The sequence below is a fragment of the Monodelphis domestica genome, chromosome 3 (genome assembly GCF_027887165.1).
Source record: "Monodelphis domestica isolate mMonDom1 chromosome 3, mMonDom1.pri, whole genome shotgun sequence".
NCBI lineage: Eukaryota > Metazoa > Chordata > Mammalia > Didelphimorphia > Didelphidae > Monodelphis > Monodelphis domestica.
In genome coordinates, this window is record NC_077229.1 from 382,875,673 (window position 1) to 382,892,815 (window position 17,143).

The 17,143-nt window shown below is 34.1% G+C and overlaps 1 protein-coding gene across 4 annotated transcripts in view; it reads right to left on the reverse strand.

The window, feature by feature from the left end:
- Positions 1–17,143, reverse strand: part of MARCHF6 (membrane associated ring-CH-type finger 6) — a 97,407-nt gene that overhangs the window by 52,358 nt on the left and 27,906 nt on the right. For all 4 annotated transcript variants that reach the window (XM_056824307.1, XM_056824304.1, XM_056824305.1 and 1 more), the window contains 6 exons: positions 15,217–15,290; positions 10,492–10,635; positions 4,864–4,936; positions 2,338–2,506; positions 818–1,007; positions 266–327 (listed from right to left, as the gene is read on the reverse strand). In XM_056824307.1, coding sequence (XP_056680285.1) covers positions 266–327; positions 818–1,007; positions 2,338–2,506; positions 4,864–4,936; positions 10,492–10,635; positions 15,217–15,290 — 712 coding nt within the window. The remainder of the gene's footprint in view (positions 1–265; positions 328–817; positions 1,008–2,337; positions 2,507–4,863; positions 4,937–10,491; positions 10,636–15,216; positions 15,291–17,143) is intronic.

Here is a 17,143-nt window from a genome sequence, read left to right on the forward strand (position 1 = left end):
AGGTACACTTATGAAATATACACTTATGAAGATGGCTTATCAATAAATTTTAATACCATAATATTTACCTACAATAAACCTAGCTATGATACTATACTATAAAAAATAGTTTTTCTAAAAGTGTCTACTGAATTACAACTCATCTAAATAGAGATAATAACGTTCTAAATCTAACTTGTACAATTAATCTTAGTTAAATATTTTGGCTACTCTGAGGATAAGAACCTACAACTTCTAGTACTTGATGAAAAGGGCTCTTACTCACTCTCTCCCATGTTAATTCTTCTGCAGCTCGATCCCATTCTAAAGCATTCCAGTTCATGTCATCTGAAATAATAATTATAATTTAGAAATGCCAGAGGAAACTTGAGGCTGTAAATATTTATAGGAACTGTCTTTGAATTAAGTACTTTGCAGATACTTCTATAAATATAAAACACCTAATCTTATTTTGAAAGCAATTCATTAGTTCCATTATGAGCATAGTACTTAGAAAGCACTTATAATTTTTTTGCATCATATCTACATAGTTGAAACACTAGGAAGAGGAAATTTAATAAATTAGTTCAAGGGGACTGAAAATCAACATTTTAATAACATTTCATAAACTTCTGTCCAAGTGTCATTTATTCTTTCCTATTATACACACATCCATACATATACACCTATGTAGATTTCATATGTATAGTCTATGAAACACATACTTTTAAGACTTATGGATATTAAAAATAAGCAGAAAACATTAACTTAGATTAAAATTAAATTTAAATTAGGACTGTATCATTATTCTGAAAAGCTGTCTTACAAAAGCGATTACCTTGGGCCCCATTATTAGCATCTGCTGCATCTTCAACCACAGCATCTTCTTCATCCTCATTGTCTTCTTCATCTTCATCAGCTTGTTCTTCCTGAATTTCAGGGTTTTCCCCTACTACTGCATCCTCAGCTGGTGGGTTAGCAGGCTGATCAATTGCAACATTTTCAGCACCATTTCCTATGCCTGGAGCCTAAAATAATACGATATTCCAGATTTGTGGATAACTTTTCTTAGTCTTGCTATGCTTTGATCAATTTCTAAGAAAATAATTACTTTATATGATACCAAACATATTAACCCCCCTTTGTTATTCTGAATTAAAGTATAACCTCTATAAAGTTTGCATATTTTAAACAACTTAGTATATAAATACAAATCACTTTGTGCAGTGAATAGTGAAGAAGTTTATATATCTGGATATATTGCATTACATTTTGGGGTTTGTGTTCCAAATTCCTCTTATTTCTCTCATGCCTTCACTTATTGTCCCATTCAGTAAAGACTTTCAAATAACCTTACTGGGTTGATTTAAAATATAAATATTCTCTGAACCAGGTAATAGATCCTTAAGTACCTGTGTTATCACTACCGTCTCTCTCTCTATATATCTATATCTATATCTATAGAGATATCTATATATCTATATATCTATATCTATATCTATAGAGATATCTATATCTATCTATATCTATATCTATAGAGATATAGATATCTATATCTATATCTCTATAGATATAGATATAGATAGATATAGATATATAGATATAGATATATGGGAAAAAAATGACAGATGGAATACCAAAAGTTTTCCATACACAAAGTAACAATGACATGTCAGTGTAGATCATTGTTTTTTGCCTAACAGTCTAAAAAATGCAGTTCTCTATAACTCTCCCATAGTTCATTTGAATACTCAAAACAGATAGCTACACAGCCAGTGTGATTATCAAATAAGGTTAGACAGCATGCTTTTGTATATCTATAATCTTTAAAATATTCATCAATTCCACCTACTCATTTTCATGCTTTGAATATCTGATCTTGCTTCTACTGATTACACTAATGTTCAGGAAAAAAAAATGATATTAAGAATATTTCTACCAATAATCACACAAAAGTTGACACATAAATTTCCAACTTCTCTATCACAATGAACATAATTCTGATAGGATAAGCATTGTATTGCTGAAGAAACCAAAATGATGGAAAGGGATTAAATTATTTTCTTAAAGTCACAAAGCAAATAAAAAATAGGGATCCAGAAATAAGATATAGCTTTTGTATTTTCAAGTTAGATATTAAACATCATCCCAGACAAGCAGAAAGAGAAATTAAATCAGCATCAAGAAGCCACACCATAATATCATTCATTCTCCTAAATCTGTGGATGGCTTGTTTCAATAACATGTACTATTGTTTTACAAGTATATGTGTCTGTGAGAAAAGAAACAAATTGATGTTCAACTCATGACTAAGCAGGAATAATTCCATAACAACTAAAGTTGGGACAAGTATTTTACCTCATTTTGTTGTCCAGCAGCATTGAGAGGTTGAGCATGATTTTGTTCCAACCACTGTGGTGCTCCACCATGGACTATTTGTTCTCGCAACCACACAAGGCTGATGAATGCACAAAGAGTGCAGGTCACCACAAAACAACCCTGCAAACAATCTGCCAATAAATTTTCCCTATTAAAAAAAAGAGTTACAGAATTATTTCCACAGTAACAAAAACAATTTAAAATGAGTTCATATAAGTTTCCAGTTAACTATCTGAAAACTAGAATTATAAAGAATGATGTGTTTGTCAAATGATGTGTGGCATTCGTTACATTTATATGTCTTCATCCATTCTGAATCTTTGGATATCTCAACAGGTTTATCTATGATCCAGCTAAAGATATATACTCAACAAGAGACATGAGTTTCAAACTTAACTGGTATGGTTTGTTTCCTAGAGAGGTAGCACATAAAGTGGATCATAATGGGGGGAGGGGAGGGTGTACCTAAGATATATAAGATAATTTAAGACATATATGAGTCCAATTCAAATTTTCCTGGTCCTAAATTAATACCACACTTTTCGCTTTTCTGGATTTGAACATTCATAGAAATAAAAAGAGAACAGGGAAATCAGTCAATTGAGCAAAATCAAATCTTTTCGTTATATTTTATTCATTTGTAATATTTTGTCTACTTCTACTTCTTTATTGCTTTATTTTAGAACCCTTTAGTGCTCACTTTGCCAGCACATACACTAAAAAGTCCTTTATTTACATTCCTTTCAGGACTTCATGACAAAACTTCCATGTTTTGCTTTTTGAGAGGACTTTTAACATTTTAGTTTCCATGAATTTTAAAATTCATTTCATCTTAAATCTCCATTCTATATATAATGGGAAACAGACACAGAAATTAAGCTTTAAAAGAGATGGTAATGTCTATTAGATATAATCCTAAACTTAATCAGAAAAGCCCAAGTTCACATTTTGTTTCCTATACTTACTGGTTTGTGACTAAAGGCAAGTCACAAAAACTTATCTATTAGCTTCCTCATCTATAAAAGGGATTATTATCACAAGGCTCAAATGAAATATGAGCTACTTCTCAAATTTTAAATGTCTGTATGTCAAAATTTTTTAATTGTTATATCAAACAAGTATATTTAAGAAACAAATTTTTATTCCAGTCCAAATTCAGTTCACAAATTAAATAAATGATTGTTGCTAAAATCTTGATTTTTCACATTGTAGAGATTATACTTATAGTTCTAAATGCAATGATTAGCTTTTTATCAATGTAAAGCAGTATGGTTCCAAATGCAAGGTATCTAGAAAACCCTATATTGATTTAAGGAGGATAAAGCTTCAAGTCTATTATAAGTTTTAAATATTAAGCCTTTCTTATCATATCCTTTTTGAGTTAATTGCATGGAAATATAGTGACCCCTCAGCTATTGCAGGAGTTAAATTCCAGAGACCCCTAGTGATAGGTGAAAATCCATGAAATAGTATATTTATTTTACTACTTATATGTATTGTAAGGCTTTATAAACCCATCCCACTCTCCTATAAACCTTTTTCACACTCTTAATAACCTTTCCCACACTTACAAACACTGAGTCAATCAGTGCCCAGGACACAGAACACACGCTGTGGTTGGTCACCTTTAAGTCCAGCAGCCAATAGTGTGCTGTGTACAATCTCACATTGGCAAGCTTGTGCAAGCAATACTGGCATACTGCATTTCCATTGTGTACAGTCCGGTATTCATCCACAAAATCCCAAGATGTAGCGAAAACTCCACAATACAGAATTATATATATATTAAAACCCACAATACAGTGAAGCCACGATAAATGAGCTGCAATATAGCTAGGGACGACTGGATGAGTTTTTAGAGGACCTCTCAATGAATTGTTCTAAATAGATCCACATACTCTTTTTTTTCCCCCCATTAACATAAGGAGAAGCAGAAGTAAAAAAGATTAAGTAATAAGGAACGAGTAAATTTGAAATGGGCAAAACAATATGAAAGTTTTTTATAAGGTTAACAATTCCCAATGCTTCAATGTCTATTAACCATATAGCAAAATGCTTTCTTCTATTCTTAAAAAGTTATAAAATATTTTACATATTAGAATTAAGAAACACTGTGACAATGAAGTAAATAATCAAAGATCACACCCTAAATGTCATGAAACAGATGAATGTGCCATATTTCAACTCAAAGGGAATTACCATTTTGTTGGCATCCTTTATTGCTTTGTTTTTAAAGTTATAAGTGAATTCAACATGAACTCTTTGTACAAAACTGACTACACCATTTATAACAAATATTATAATGTGAAATGAGCATGGGAAGTGTGTATGTAATTCTCAGAGTAGTATTTGGCTTATCAAGTCTCCCGTCTGTTTATTAGAGTGATTTCTGGGGATACGAGCCTCACAAAAATTCCACTCCACATAGGAAGGAAAACAAATGAGCATTTAAAACAAAATATATGAATTCAGCATCTTTTCTATATTACAAAGGTTTACACTTACGTTGACAGCATATCTAATGGCAGTGTCAGTAGTGAGCTCACGGAGCCAGTAAACAAGCACTTGTAGATACGGCCTGTGCAAAATAAATAAATAAATGAAAGTGCTATTAACAGTGGCAACTTTTAGATGGACTTTATAATGCTTATATTTAAAATTACTGGGTGGAGGAAGGGTACAGCTGGTGGCACTGTGGATTGAGAGCCAGGCCTACTAGAGACAGGAGGCCCTAGATTCAGTATTAATAAACTCCATAAAATATAATTCTTGGAGTTTTAGACATTAATTTAAATCAGAGAACTAAAGTAAAAATAGAAACAATAATTTATATAATAACAATATAGTAGAGACAATTTAAACTCTGAAGAATTCTGATCAACACAAATAACCAAGCAGGATTCCAGGGCACTCTCAAAGAAAAAAGCTAGTCACCTCCAGACATAAAAGGGGTGTTCTTTATTTCATAATACCTTTGAAAATAGTAATTCCTGGTTGTTACCCTAAATCTTATGCCTTTTTAATATTATTGCCTTTGCAGAAAATTCATGTTTTCTTTTGAGTGCCTCCTTTCCTCTTTCATTCTGGTAATGATCTATAATAAATTGTAATACTTTTCAGTATAATCTCTGGTTTATTCATCTCTCCAGCCTTTGTTCCTGAATTAGGGTTTAATGCCAGGGTTAGACACTGAACTCTGCTGCCTTTTTCGGTAGGATGGTAGGCTCTTCTTCCTCTTGCCTAAGTATCTTAAGTTCTTGCACTAACTGCCACCCCCTGGGATCCAGTCTCCCTGGATATTTGAAGTTACAGAGTTTTTCAGAAGACTCTATGGCATCTCAAGAAAGAGGACAAGGCATCTCAATGCTCCTGGGTACTGCTATATTGTTCGAGTACAGTCATGCTGCAGTGGTCACTGCTACTGCAGAGCTTTCAAGGTTTCTACACTATAGCTTTCTCAAGGGAGTTCTCGACTTTTGCTGATATGCAAGCTTTACTTGTCTGACAACTCTGGCTTTGAGGCTGTTTCCTTTTTACCAGTGACTACAGGCTTCTGGCTGGCTGTTTCTGATGTCATGAGATGAAAGAGTTAACTATAGTTCTTCACTGCATTTCTTAATCATTATTCAGTCTGGTGTGAATTTCAGGATTTTGTTGATACAGGTGTGGGACCACCTCCATACAGGCCAAAAGTCCATGGGGCCCATCATTATTAATATTTTATGTAGTACATCAAGAACTAATGTCCAAATGTGATGGTTCTAATCTTATTTTCAAAAAATAATTAATGTTTTTGCATCTCTAAGTAGAAACTGCCAGCCATTCTCACATTTAGTTGTAAATTCTTTTCTGGTTTTATTTATAGCAACATCAATATGAACATGATTTAGTTGTTCCAACAACATGTCATTGAACAAAGATAACTCATTAATATAAAGCCATAAATTAAATTAAATTTTGTAGACAGTCTAAGGATTTTTGATTCTTAGAATCCTATGCACCCTCTTCTGCCACTCTACCATTATCAACAGACACCTATAAAATGGCTAGTCTACCATGGACAAGTCACTATAATAGATGTTGGGATACAAAAACCACTAAGAGAGATAATGCGATTTTACCAATTACAAGAACTTAAAGAGATAGAATTTTTTTTTATCACATCATGGTTAATTTTTCAGGCTGGTTTCCAAACAAGAGATACACAGTTTGTCAACAAGACCATATCTAAAGTCTGATCAGCTTGGTAGGAAGAGCCAGGGCTTGTACTCCCAAACATGTAGTCTTGAGGAACTTAGGATCACTCTCATCATATAACTTTAGTAGAGATACGTTTGACAATACTACTTCAGAACTTATTTAAGAGAAATAAGTTGTGAAGCAAAGGTAAAAAAGAATAAGAACTTATTTCATGCATAACTTTTAAATCCTAGAATCACAAAATGAAACGTACCAATAACAATACAAGACTTGAGATCAGTTTCTAAAATATAACAACTCTTTCAGGTAAAGGAAAATCTAATTCAGTAGATGTTTTATACAACAGCCAAAAAAAGAACAAATACAGTATGCACTCAGGATTTGTGGGGAATTATATTCTTCTTAAAGTCCATCAAATAACATAATCTATACAAATAAATCAAACATAATACAAAAGCAAAAAATGAAGGATTCCTATATTGCTTAAATTACCCACTCCTCAAAACGAGGAGAACAAATGGAATAAATACTAAAAAGAGTGGGCTAAACAGGAGCAACAAGGATAAACTAAGGAAAACTGAAGTTTGTAACCTGCCAAGTCATTCCTAATATTTTGAACAAGGCATCAGCAACATAAAATAGGTACTTTCAGTTTTTACTTATTGCAAACAGGCCCCTTAACAAAACTGTAAAGTGTGCTTATTTTATCCATCATAAATCTTCATTGTGTGTTTTCATCCCTCTCTTGCTAAGCCATCTTACTTCTCAAAGAATGTCTTATCCAAATCTAATCTTGCACCCTAGAATTTCCTGCCACATATTTGTTATCCACACTCCAGAATTACAAACCTAGTCTTCCAAAAAACACCTACATTTCACTATGACAGAAAATGTGGATATTTTTGTTGTTAGTTGGGTTTTGGGTTTTATTGGAGGGAGAAGCTCTGAAAAATAGGGGGAAGAGGAGGCATTCCTATTCAATTTGTCTACTTGAGGTCACTACCATGTGGACCTCAGTGGCCACTTAAATTCCAGATTTAGTCATGTAGGCAAGTTTTCAAAATGAAATGGAAAAGAAAATTAAAACTTTAGGAGTGTGATATCAGCTTTAAAAAATTTGTAAATTTTAAAGAAAATTACAATATGATTGAAGGACTTAAGAACATCATTTGCCTAGGGTCTGAATTTGGATTTTGGGTTCCTGCCTAAATAATATTTTCCATGTTTTGTTCATTTTTCTTTTCCTATAATATCTTTAGGAAAAGTACCTAGATCAAACTGTCAAAAATTAATTCCTTCCCAGATCTCAAACTATACTATAAAGCAGTGGTCATCAAAACAATTTGTAACTGGCTAAGAGACAGAAAGGAGGATCAGTGGAATAGACTTAGGGTAAATGACCTCATCAAGATAGTCCATGATAACTCCAAAGATCCCAGTTTTGGGGACCAAAACCCACTTTTTGATAAAAACTGCTGGGAAAATTGGAAGACAGTATGGGAGAGATTAGGTTGGAATCAACATGTCACACCCTACAGCAAGATAAACTCAGAATGGGTGAATGACTTGAATATAAAGAAGGAAATTATGCAAATTAGGTGAACACAGAATAGTATACTTGTCAGATCTTTGGGAAAGGAAAGACTTTAAAACCAAGCAAGAGCTAGAAAAAAAAATCACAAAATATAAAATCAATCATTTTAATTACATCAAATTAAAAAGCTTTTGTACAAACAAAACTAATGCATCCAAAATTAGAAGGGAATCAACAAATTAGGAAACAATTTTCATAACAAAAACCTCTGACAAGGTCTAATTACTCAAATTTATAAAGAGCTAAACCAATTATACAAAAAATCAAGCCATTCTCCAATTGATAAATGGGCAAGGGACATGAATAGGCAATTTTTAGTTAAAGAAATCAAAACCATTAATAAGCACATGAAAAAGTGTTCTAAATCTCTTATAATCAGAGAGATGCAAATCAAAACAACTCTGAAGTATCACCTCACACCTAGCAGATTGGCTAACATGACAGCAAAGGAAAGTAATAAATGTTGGAGGGGATGTGGCAAAGTAGGGACATTAATTCATTGCTGGTGGAGTTGTGAACTGATCCAACCATTCTGGAGGGCAATTTGGAACTATGCCCAAAGGGTGCTAAAAGACTGTCTGCCCTTTGATCCAGCTATAGCACTGCTGGGTTTGTACCCCAAAGAGATAATAAGGAAAAAGACTTGTACAAGAATATTCATAGCTGCACTCTTTGTGGTGGCCAAAAACTGGAAAACGAGGGGATGCCCATCAATTGGGGAATGGCTGAACAAATTGTGGTATATGTTGGTGATGGAATACTACTGTGCTCAAAGGAATAATAAAGTGGAGGAATTCCATGGGGACTGGAACAACTTCCAGGAAGTGATACAGAACGAAAGGAGCAGAACCAAAACATTGTACACAGAGACTGATACACTGGTGTACAATAGATACACTGTGGTGATACACTGTGTTACAATAGAAGGTAATGGACTTCTCCATTAGTGGTAATGCAGTGACCCTGAACAACTTGCAGTTATCTCCGAGAAAAACCACTTTCAACATTCAGAGGGAAAACTGTGGGAATAAAAACACCGAAGAAAAACAACTGCTTGAATTAAATGGATCAAAGGGATATGACTGGGGATGTAGACTAAATGAACATCCTAGTGCAAACATCAAAAACATGGAAATAGGTTCTGATCAATGTGAATCTTTTTTTTAAAAAAAACCCTTACCTTCTGTGTATTGGCTCCAAGGCAGAAGAGTGGTAAGAGCTAGGCAATGGCGGTCAAGTGACTTGCCCAGAGTCACACAGCTAGGAAGTGGCTGAGGCCAGATTTGAACCTAGGACCTCCCTTGTCTCTAGGCCTGGTTCTCAATCCACTAAGCTACCCAGCTGCCCCTCAATGTGAATCTTAAAACTACTCAGACTCTACTTCAGAAGATTTGATTAAGTTATTCCCCATTTTTAACAATGGAGGTACTAAATCAGGAATGTATTGAGAACTTTTAAAATTACTCCACCCTACTCAGTGCCTTAGGGGAAGATAAAGTTGAAAACTCCTGATTGAACAATGAAAAGTCCCTAACTCATAGTAAAGCTAGAACCTTAAGCTAGGTGGTCTATTTTTAGATCTAATACAAAAGGGTGCTAAGTACATATAAAGGTTAAATTAGTACCTAAAAGGTCAAGCAATTGACAAAAGGCAAGCTTAACAAAAAGAGGTGTGAAGTTTTGGTCTACCCAGAGAAGGCGAGAACAAAAGAAAAGAACTAAGAATGGGCAGTCCTGGAAAAAAGAGTCTACTGTGATTGCCAGATGTGAAAATTTAGGGGAGATGACATAAGAGAAAATTTCTTTAAAAGGAAGGGGATTATTGAATAATCTCTCTCTCTCTCTAATTAAAATCTCTATAAATCCCAGCTGACTTGGGTATTTTTCATATTTGGGAATTTCCCATGGTGACCACTTATTTAGATTTTAAGTCAAAACACTAAAATTATACTTTACAGTTTTGGCATTTACAGTTTTTAACATTCACAGTTTTGGCAACCACATTTTGGCAGTTACATCAAGGACACAAGTAATACCCAATGAAATTGCGCCTTGGCTGCAGGAAAGGTGGGGAGGGGAGGGGAGAGGAGGGAGGGAAATGTGATTATTGTAACCAAGGAATAATGCTCTAAATTGACTAAATAAACTAATTCAAATGGGGGAAAAAATGAATTCCTAATATAAATAAATATCATTTGTTCAACTTTTTTATCGTGATATTTCCTTATGCTTGAGAACATCATAATATTACATAATCATTAATGGATATGACATGGAATAACACAATGAAACAATCTATTATGTAATATTTAATCCAGCACTGAAAAATTAATACTTACATGCTGTAAGAGGTACAACTCCCAACCATGCAAAGGCCACAAGTGTATAGTGAAACCAGTAACGTATTGCTGTGCCAATACTTGTAACCAGTCCAGCAAAAATATCTTGGATTGGTAGCCTTGAAGGCATATCTGGGGAATAAACTGAAAACAAAAAATAGAATTTATAAAATTAACATTGTTTTAATAATAGCTACTTATATTAAAAAATAGCTAAAAGAGCACTACATAGAGAGTATATTAATACTGAAAGGTAAAAAAAAGTCAACATTAGTACCATATGTTCACTACTAAAAAATGAATCCATTCAAGGCTGGGCATACTAAATTCTTTTGATCAACATTTATATAGTTTGCTTAGGAATCCTTTCCATCTGCTACATGCCCTCCTCTCCACATCCATTAGTTTGTCAATGAATTTCCTAAAATGTACTGGCTAGACCTGGACATAAAATCCCAAATTTGGCCTAACCAGGAACAACAATAATGAGACTATCACATTCCCTATTTACTCAGCTTCTGACTGCCAGCAAAAGAACTGTTACTGTCATGAAAGAATAATACAGACTGCCTAGAGAGAAATAAAAATAGATCACAAGATTAAGGCATGGAGCTATGTAAACAGCAGTATGAGAAACTTCAATTATTAAGACATCTCTGGAATATTCTCTCACAAAAATAAAGCAATTAATAATCTCTTGGCCCATCTTAATGAAGTCATTTCCCATCAAAAGATAGGGAAATCAAGAAAGGAAATTTCCCATTTTGGATCAGATTCTCATCAGAAGGAAAAAATTAGTTGTCAAAAAACAATTGATCAGAATCTTAGGGAAAGGGAAGAAAGAAGACTTAATCTTAGAATCTATGATTGTAAATAAATTAGAAATAATCTGACATGCAACCTGGATTTGGGAGAGATCATGTTTCAAAAGATTCGGAGAAAGGAAAGGATTAAGAATATTCCAGGGGGGTGGGGCAGCTGGGTAGTTCAATGGATTGAGAGCCAGACCTAGAGATGGGAGGTCCTAGATTCAAATCTGACCTAAGACACTTCCAGTTGCGTGACCCTGGGCAAGTCACTTGACCCCCAATGCCTAGCCCTTACCACTCTTCTGCCTTAGTACACAGTATTGATTCTAACATGGTAAGGTTTTTTTTAAAAAATGAATATTCCAGGAGAACTGAGAAATGTATTTTTATCCTCTTTTTGCAAGGGGGGGGGGGGGGATTATGTACGTGGAATGATTCATATATTATCAGACCATCTGATGTGCTAGATGACTTTGCTGAACTGCTTTTTTTCCTTTCTATTCCTTAATATTTGTTACAAAAGATGGCTTATAGATTAGGGAAGAGCTATACTTTGTAATACCGATGTTAAAAAAAATCAATAAAATTAAAAGATTAATAAACATGATCATACAGCTTAAAATTCTACAAATGAAATAAAATCAGGAATAAGAATGATTAATAAGAACCTCTTAAGAAAGAAATTTTTTAAAAATCAGAGAAACAATTCCATGAGGAAAAAAGGGGAGAAATATACAAAGGGAACAATATGAATATATTATATACTTACTAACCAACTCAGACTTTAAATTCATATGTAAAAAAGATAGAAACAAGATGATTAAAATGTAGCATAGACTTACAATAATAAATAAGGTAGGCTAAAGCTTAGAATGAGATGAATATAGTAAAAAATTCTAAGAAACATAAAATGGGGTGAAAAAGGAATTTTCTTTTTTTAAACCCTTACTTCCGTCTTGGAGTCAATACTGTGTATTGGCTCCAAGGCAGAAGAGTGGTAAGGGTTAAGCAATGGGGGTTAAGTGACTTGCCCAGGGTCACACAGCTGGGAAGTATCTGAGGCCAGATTTTTGAACCTAGGACCTCCCGTCTCTAGGCCTGGCTCTCAAAGGAATTTTTTTTTAACCCTGTAGAAGAAACAAAAAAAGGATCAGACTGCCATTTGGGATGACTGGGAAGGTAACAGACAGCTGACATAAGACAAAACAACTAAATTCTTCTTTTCCTACTGTTTTCTCTAAAAAAAAATAGCTGAAGGGGCAAAATAAAAACCTTAACAGAATAAAATCTAGAACACATATAGTAAAAGAATAATTGGCAAATTCAAATGCAATGTCCCAGAAGAATTATATGTCTATGTAATAAAAGCAAACGTGACGAGACTTCTGGATTACATGAGCAACATGATAATGAACCAGACATTTTCTCCAATTCCGACAACCTCTCAAATCTCTCCAGAAACGATACTATACACTGTGATATGGATATCACTTTAAAAGACTGATATATATAAATTTAAGGTCACCAAGGAATTCAGCTATGTAATTCCTAAATGAAAACTCAAGTCAGCAGTCAACCTTTTATGGAGTTTTTAATTACAAACAGGAGGAAGAAAGGTATTAGAGAGAGAGAGAGAGAGAGAGAGAGAGAGAGAGAGAGAGAGAGAGAGAGAGAAAGGAGAAAGAAGGGAATAGGGCTTAAATACCCCCTCTGCTTAGGCTGGGCCAAAGGCCCAAGCCCTTAGATAGCTGAGGCAAAGAAAAGAGATCAGTCCCTATCACTCAAGTGACCAAAATGGAGAAACAGTCTCAGGTGCCTCCACCTCCAGCCTCCTTCAGAGCAAGCCTCTCAGAGCAAAACCTCCTCCTCCTGTCCTCAGACCCCCCTATCTTTAAGGAAACCATCTAAGTCCCCTCCCCTCAGTTATCACATCTACCAATCACTGTCGATGTCTCCCCTGTGCCATTGGTGGCTCTAGCTTAACCCAGGACCCCCCAGAGGTCTGTTTCCTTTGCACATGTCTGTTGAAGGTCATATTCTCAAATAATTAAATCTTGATCTTTGCTGCAGCCCTTCCTAAATCCTGTTACTCTGAGTAGGGTGGAGATTGTAAGTTCCAAGACCTGGTTCTGTCATTCCAAGTATCTCAATTGTATCAATTCTAAAATCAATCATGACTCAAAGAACTTCCTGTTCTATGCTTAAGCATAGGTCAAAGCCCTTTCCATTGTTTAGCAAAAGGTTTCTGTCCTAAAGTAGTCTAAAGTAGGGAGGAGAAAGATCCTCCCATGTCAATGAGTTTCACATTCTGATAGAGTTCTTACTATCAGTAGGAAATTTTTCAAGTATGAAATTTCCCAATGGGGAAATTTCCAACATTCATAAGTCTAAAAAATTTTAAGGTTTACAACACCAAAGACAAAGCAACTTCAATTGTCTTCATAATATAGGACACCCAGAAGACAAAAGAAGGTTAATAATAAAAATCAAGAATGACAAGAAAGAGTTCACTCAGCATCCTTCCACTTGCTCTCAAACTATTTCAGCAAAGCCACACTAGCAGAGACAAGGATACAACAGGCTTACATCAAAATCCACCCCTCTATTCTAGTCCCCACTCTCCCTCATTCCAGTGCCATGGAGATATGGGCTCTAGGGCTCATCCCCAACAGCCAGCTTGGCCACAGCCTTTTAGGAGCAAAAGCCTGCTAGGGCTGCAACCCCAAAGAACCACAGCTGCAAAGTTCTGAACCTTTTGTGTCAGGCCAGAAAGCAGGAGTGGGACAGGTCACAAGATCTTAGTCTACATTAAGAGTAGCCAAAATTAGGAAAGCAATAATTCTACTGTATTTTGCTCTGGTGAGACAACACCTTCAATAGCACATTTTTAGGAAGGTCAATGATAAACTGAAAATAGTCTATAGGATAGCAATTAGGTTTGTGAAGGAACTGAAGATCAGACCACATGAAGACCACTTGAAGGAACAAACAGATATTTATCCTGGAGAGGGTATAATGTCCAAGTATAGGCTGAAATAGATGTCCCAAAGGTGTTTTCCAAATTTGAGATGTTGGAGGTTAACTGGATGCTAGAGAAAACAACATCCTTAAAAAAAAAATTAGAAAGAAAACAACCTCCTTTAAAAAAAAAAAACTTATGGATGTAAATATTTTTTAAAAGTTTCATAAAAAACAAAGCTTAATAGTTTAGGTTTTTAATTTGCTGTCTGGTCAAAAGACCTATTAATTTTTTAAGTTGCATGTGATAATTAATAATAAAATTGACTTTTGTGAAGCTGATCGCTAGATTTCAGAGATAAAAGTGCTACCAGAAATTATATAATTGAAACATTTATTATGGAGATGAAGAAATTGAGTTCTAGAGTCTACTGATAAGTGGCAGAGCCAAAAGTCAAATCCATTTCTTCTCACTCAGGCATATGATTTTCCAGAGGATATTAATGTAATTACACTTTGTCAAAGAAAGAGAAGTTTGTTTCCCAATAATTCATATTTAAACACTAAAAAAAAAATACAAATTCAATAATAACTTATTTCTACTACATACACATTAGTGACTCAAAGTACTTAAAAATGTTAACTCTTACAAAGTTTACATCCCAGAAAAATTTTAATCTCTCTCTCTCTCTCTCTCTCTCTCTCTCTCTCTCTCTCTCTCTCTCTCTCACATACATACCCTCTTAATGAATGTTTGTTTCATTACAATTACTATAAAAACTACAATATTGGGTAACACAAAAAAACAACTCACAATACCTTTTGTTTTTACCAAACATTGAAAAGGAATAAAATATGAAAGGCTAAAGATTTTAATATATTTTTACATTTCACATTGAAATTTGCAAAGATACAATACATATAAGCACAGTAAAAGTTGTTAATACTATAAACTTACTTGGTGTGAAAGCAAATCTGTGTTTGCATAGTTCACAGTATTCTTTTCTGCTGTGTTTCAACCACTGAACTAAGCTGAAATTACAAATACATATTTGTCAATTATAAATAATAATGCAAAATGGTATATTCACACAAAATATATTTTTTAATTTTAGGTTTATAAAAACTATAATTTTTACTTTTTTCACAAAAACCTTTTTGCCCCATCTTCAAAACACTGCATTTATTTTTGACATTTTATAAAACCATACAACATTTTTTTGTATAACTATATGATACAAGAATAGTAAGTAGAATCTTGGGGAAGAAAATGAGAAGTAGAAGAAAATTATCTTCTCAAGGTAGTCACAGAGGGAAACATGGGACTACAGGAAGAACACAAAGCAGAAAAGACTGTCACAGGAAGGAAGTATAAACTCCCCCCTCCTCAAACTGAAAATGCCCCAAGGGCTAGAATTCTCAGTTTAAAAACCTAATAGTACCTTCAGTGATACAGTCAGTAAGCAAAGGCCATTTAAAAAACAAAAACCAAAAAACTGATTAGGAACAAATTTTTAAAAAACTTAAAGACAACCTAGGGTAGTTGGGTGGCTCAGTGGATACAGTGTAGGAAGTTGGGAGTCAAGAAGACTTCCTGGAGTCAGGAAGACTCAACTTTGTGAGTTCAAATCTGGCCTCAGACACTTACTAGCTGTAAAACCCTGTTCAAGTCACTTATACTTGTTTGCCTCAGTTCCTCATCTGTAAAATGAGCTAGAGAAGGAAGTGGGAAAGAACACTCCAGGATCATTGCCAAGAAAACATAATGTGGGGTCATGGAGAATCATATTTGACTGAAAAAAGACTTAACAACAAAAAAGACAATCTATAAAGTTGATTATATGTTAATCAACAAGTATTTGTTAAGTGTCATGGAAAATACACAAATGAAACAACTCTTCCCCTTTGAAGGAGCTAACAGTTCACCAGATGGGATACCTTACATTTACAAATAAGAAAATACAAAATAAATACACACAACTTGGGAATTAGGAAAGGCTTTCATATGTATAAGACGGCACTTGAGCTGAACTTTAAAGGAATCTGGAAATTCTAAGAGGCCTCTGACCCTGAAGAATGCTTCAAATAGAGGGTTCAGCCTAAGAGCCACAGAGGCAAAAGCTGGAATATTGTGTAGAGAGAACAAGTAGAGGATAGGCTGGCTTAAAACACCTAAATGTGTAAAGGCAAGTAATATGCAATTACTTCTAAGTACCAAAACTACTTCAAGGAAAAAAAAAAACCTGACATTAGAAAAACTTCGATGGATAATAATACTAAATTAGATGTTCTCTAATGTTTCATCCAGCTCTACAATGCTAAGATTCTTTGATTATCATTTGGTCTCTAGTAACTATCTTTTGTTTATTTAACTAAAGTTCCTACTTATTTGTGATTATTTTCAAGTTGACCTGGAGTAGGTAGCTATTTTCAGTTCCTCCAATGTACAGATGAGGGATTCTCAGTAAATATTCTTTCCATTATATCATTCTGTTTTCTCTACTTTACCTGGTGTTTATTAATACTAATAACATTAATTATAGTTTGTACAATTCATCATCAAATAATGCGTTTGGTTTTTTGTTAAAGCCTGTGTTGCTTGTATTTGGAAAAATCTGGAAAAACAATTCTAATAGCCATACTCAAAAAATAAGTGCAACACAGCTAGAGAAAATACAAAGCAGGCCAATTAAGAAACTGGAGAGTATGTTATATGAACAAAGAATAAGTAATTAGGACTCTGCAATCTGCAAAGGCTAAAAGAGAAATCAGCCAATTTTTTTAATCTTGGATTTTATCAGTAGAACAAATATTGGGCATAGTCACCAAATATTAGAAAGGAGACACACCATATAATGTCCCAAATCAATATTATTTCAAAATTA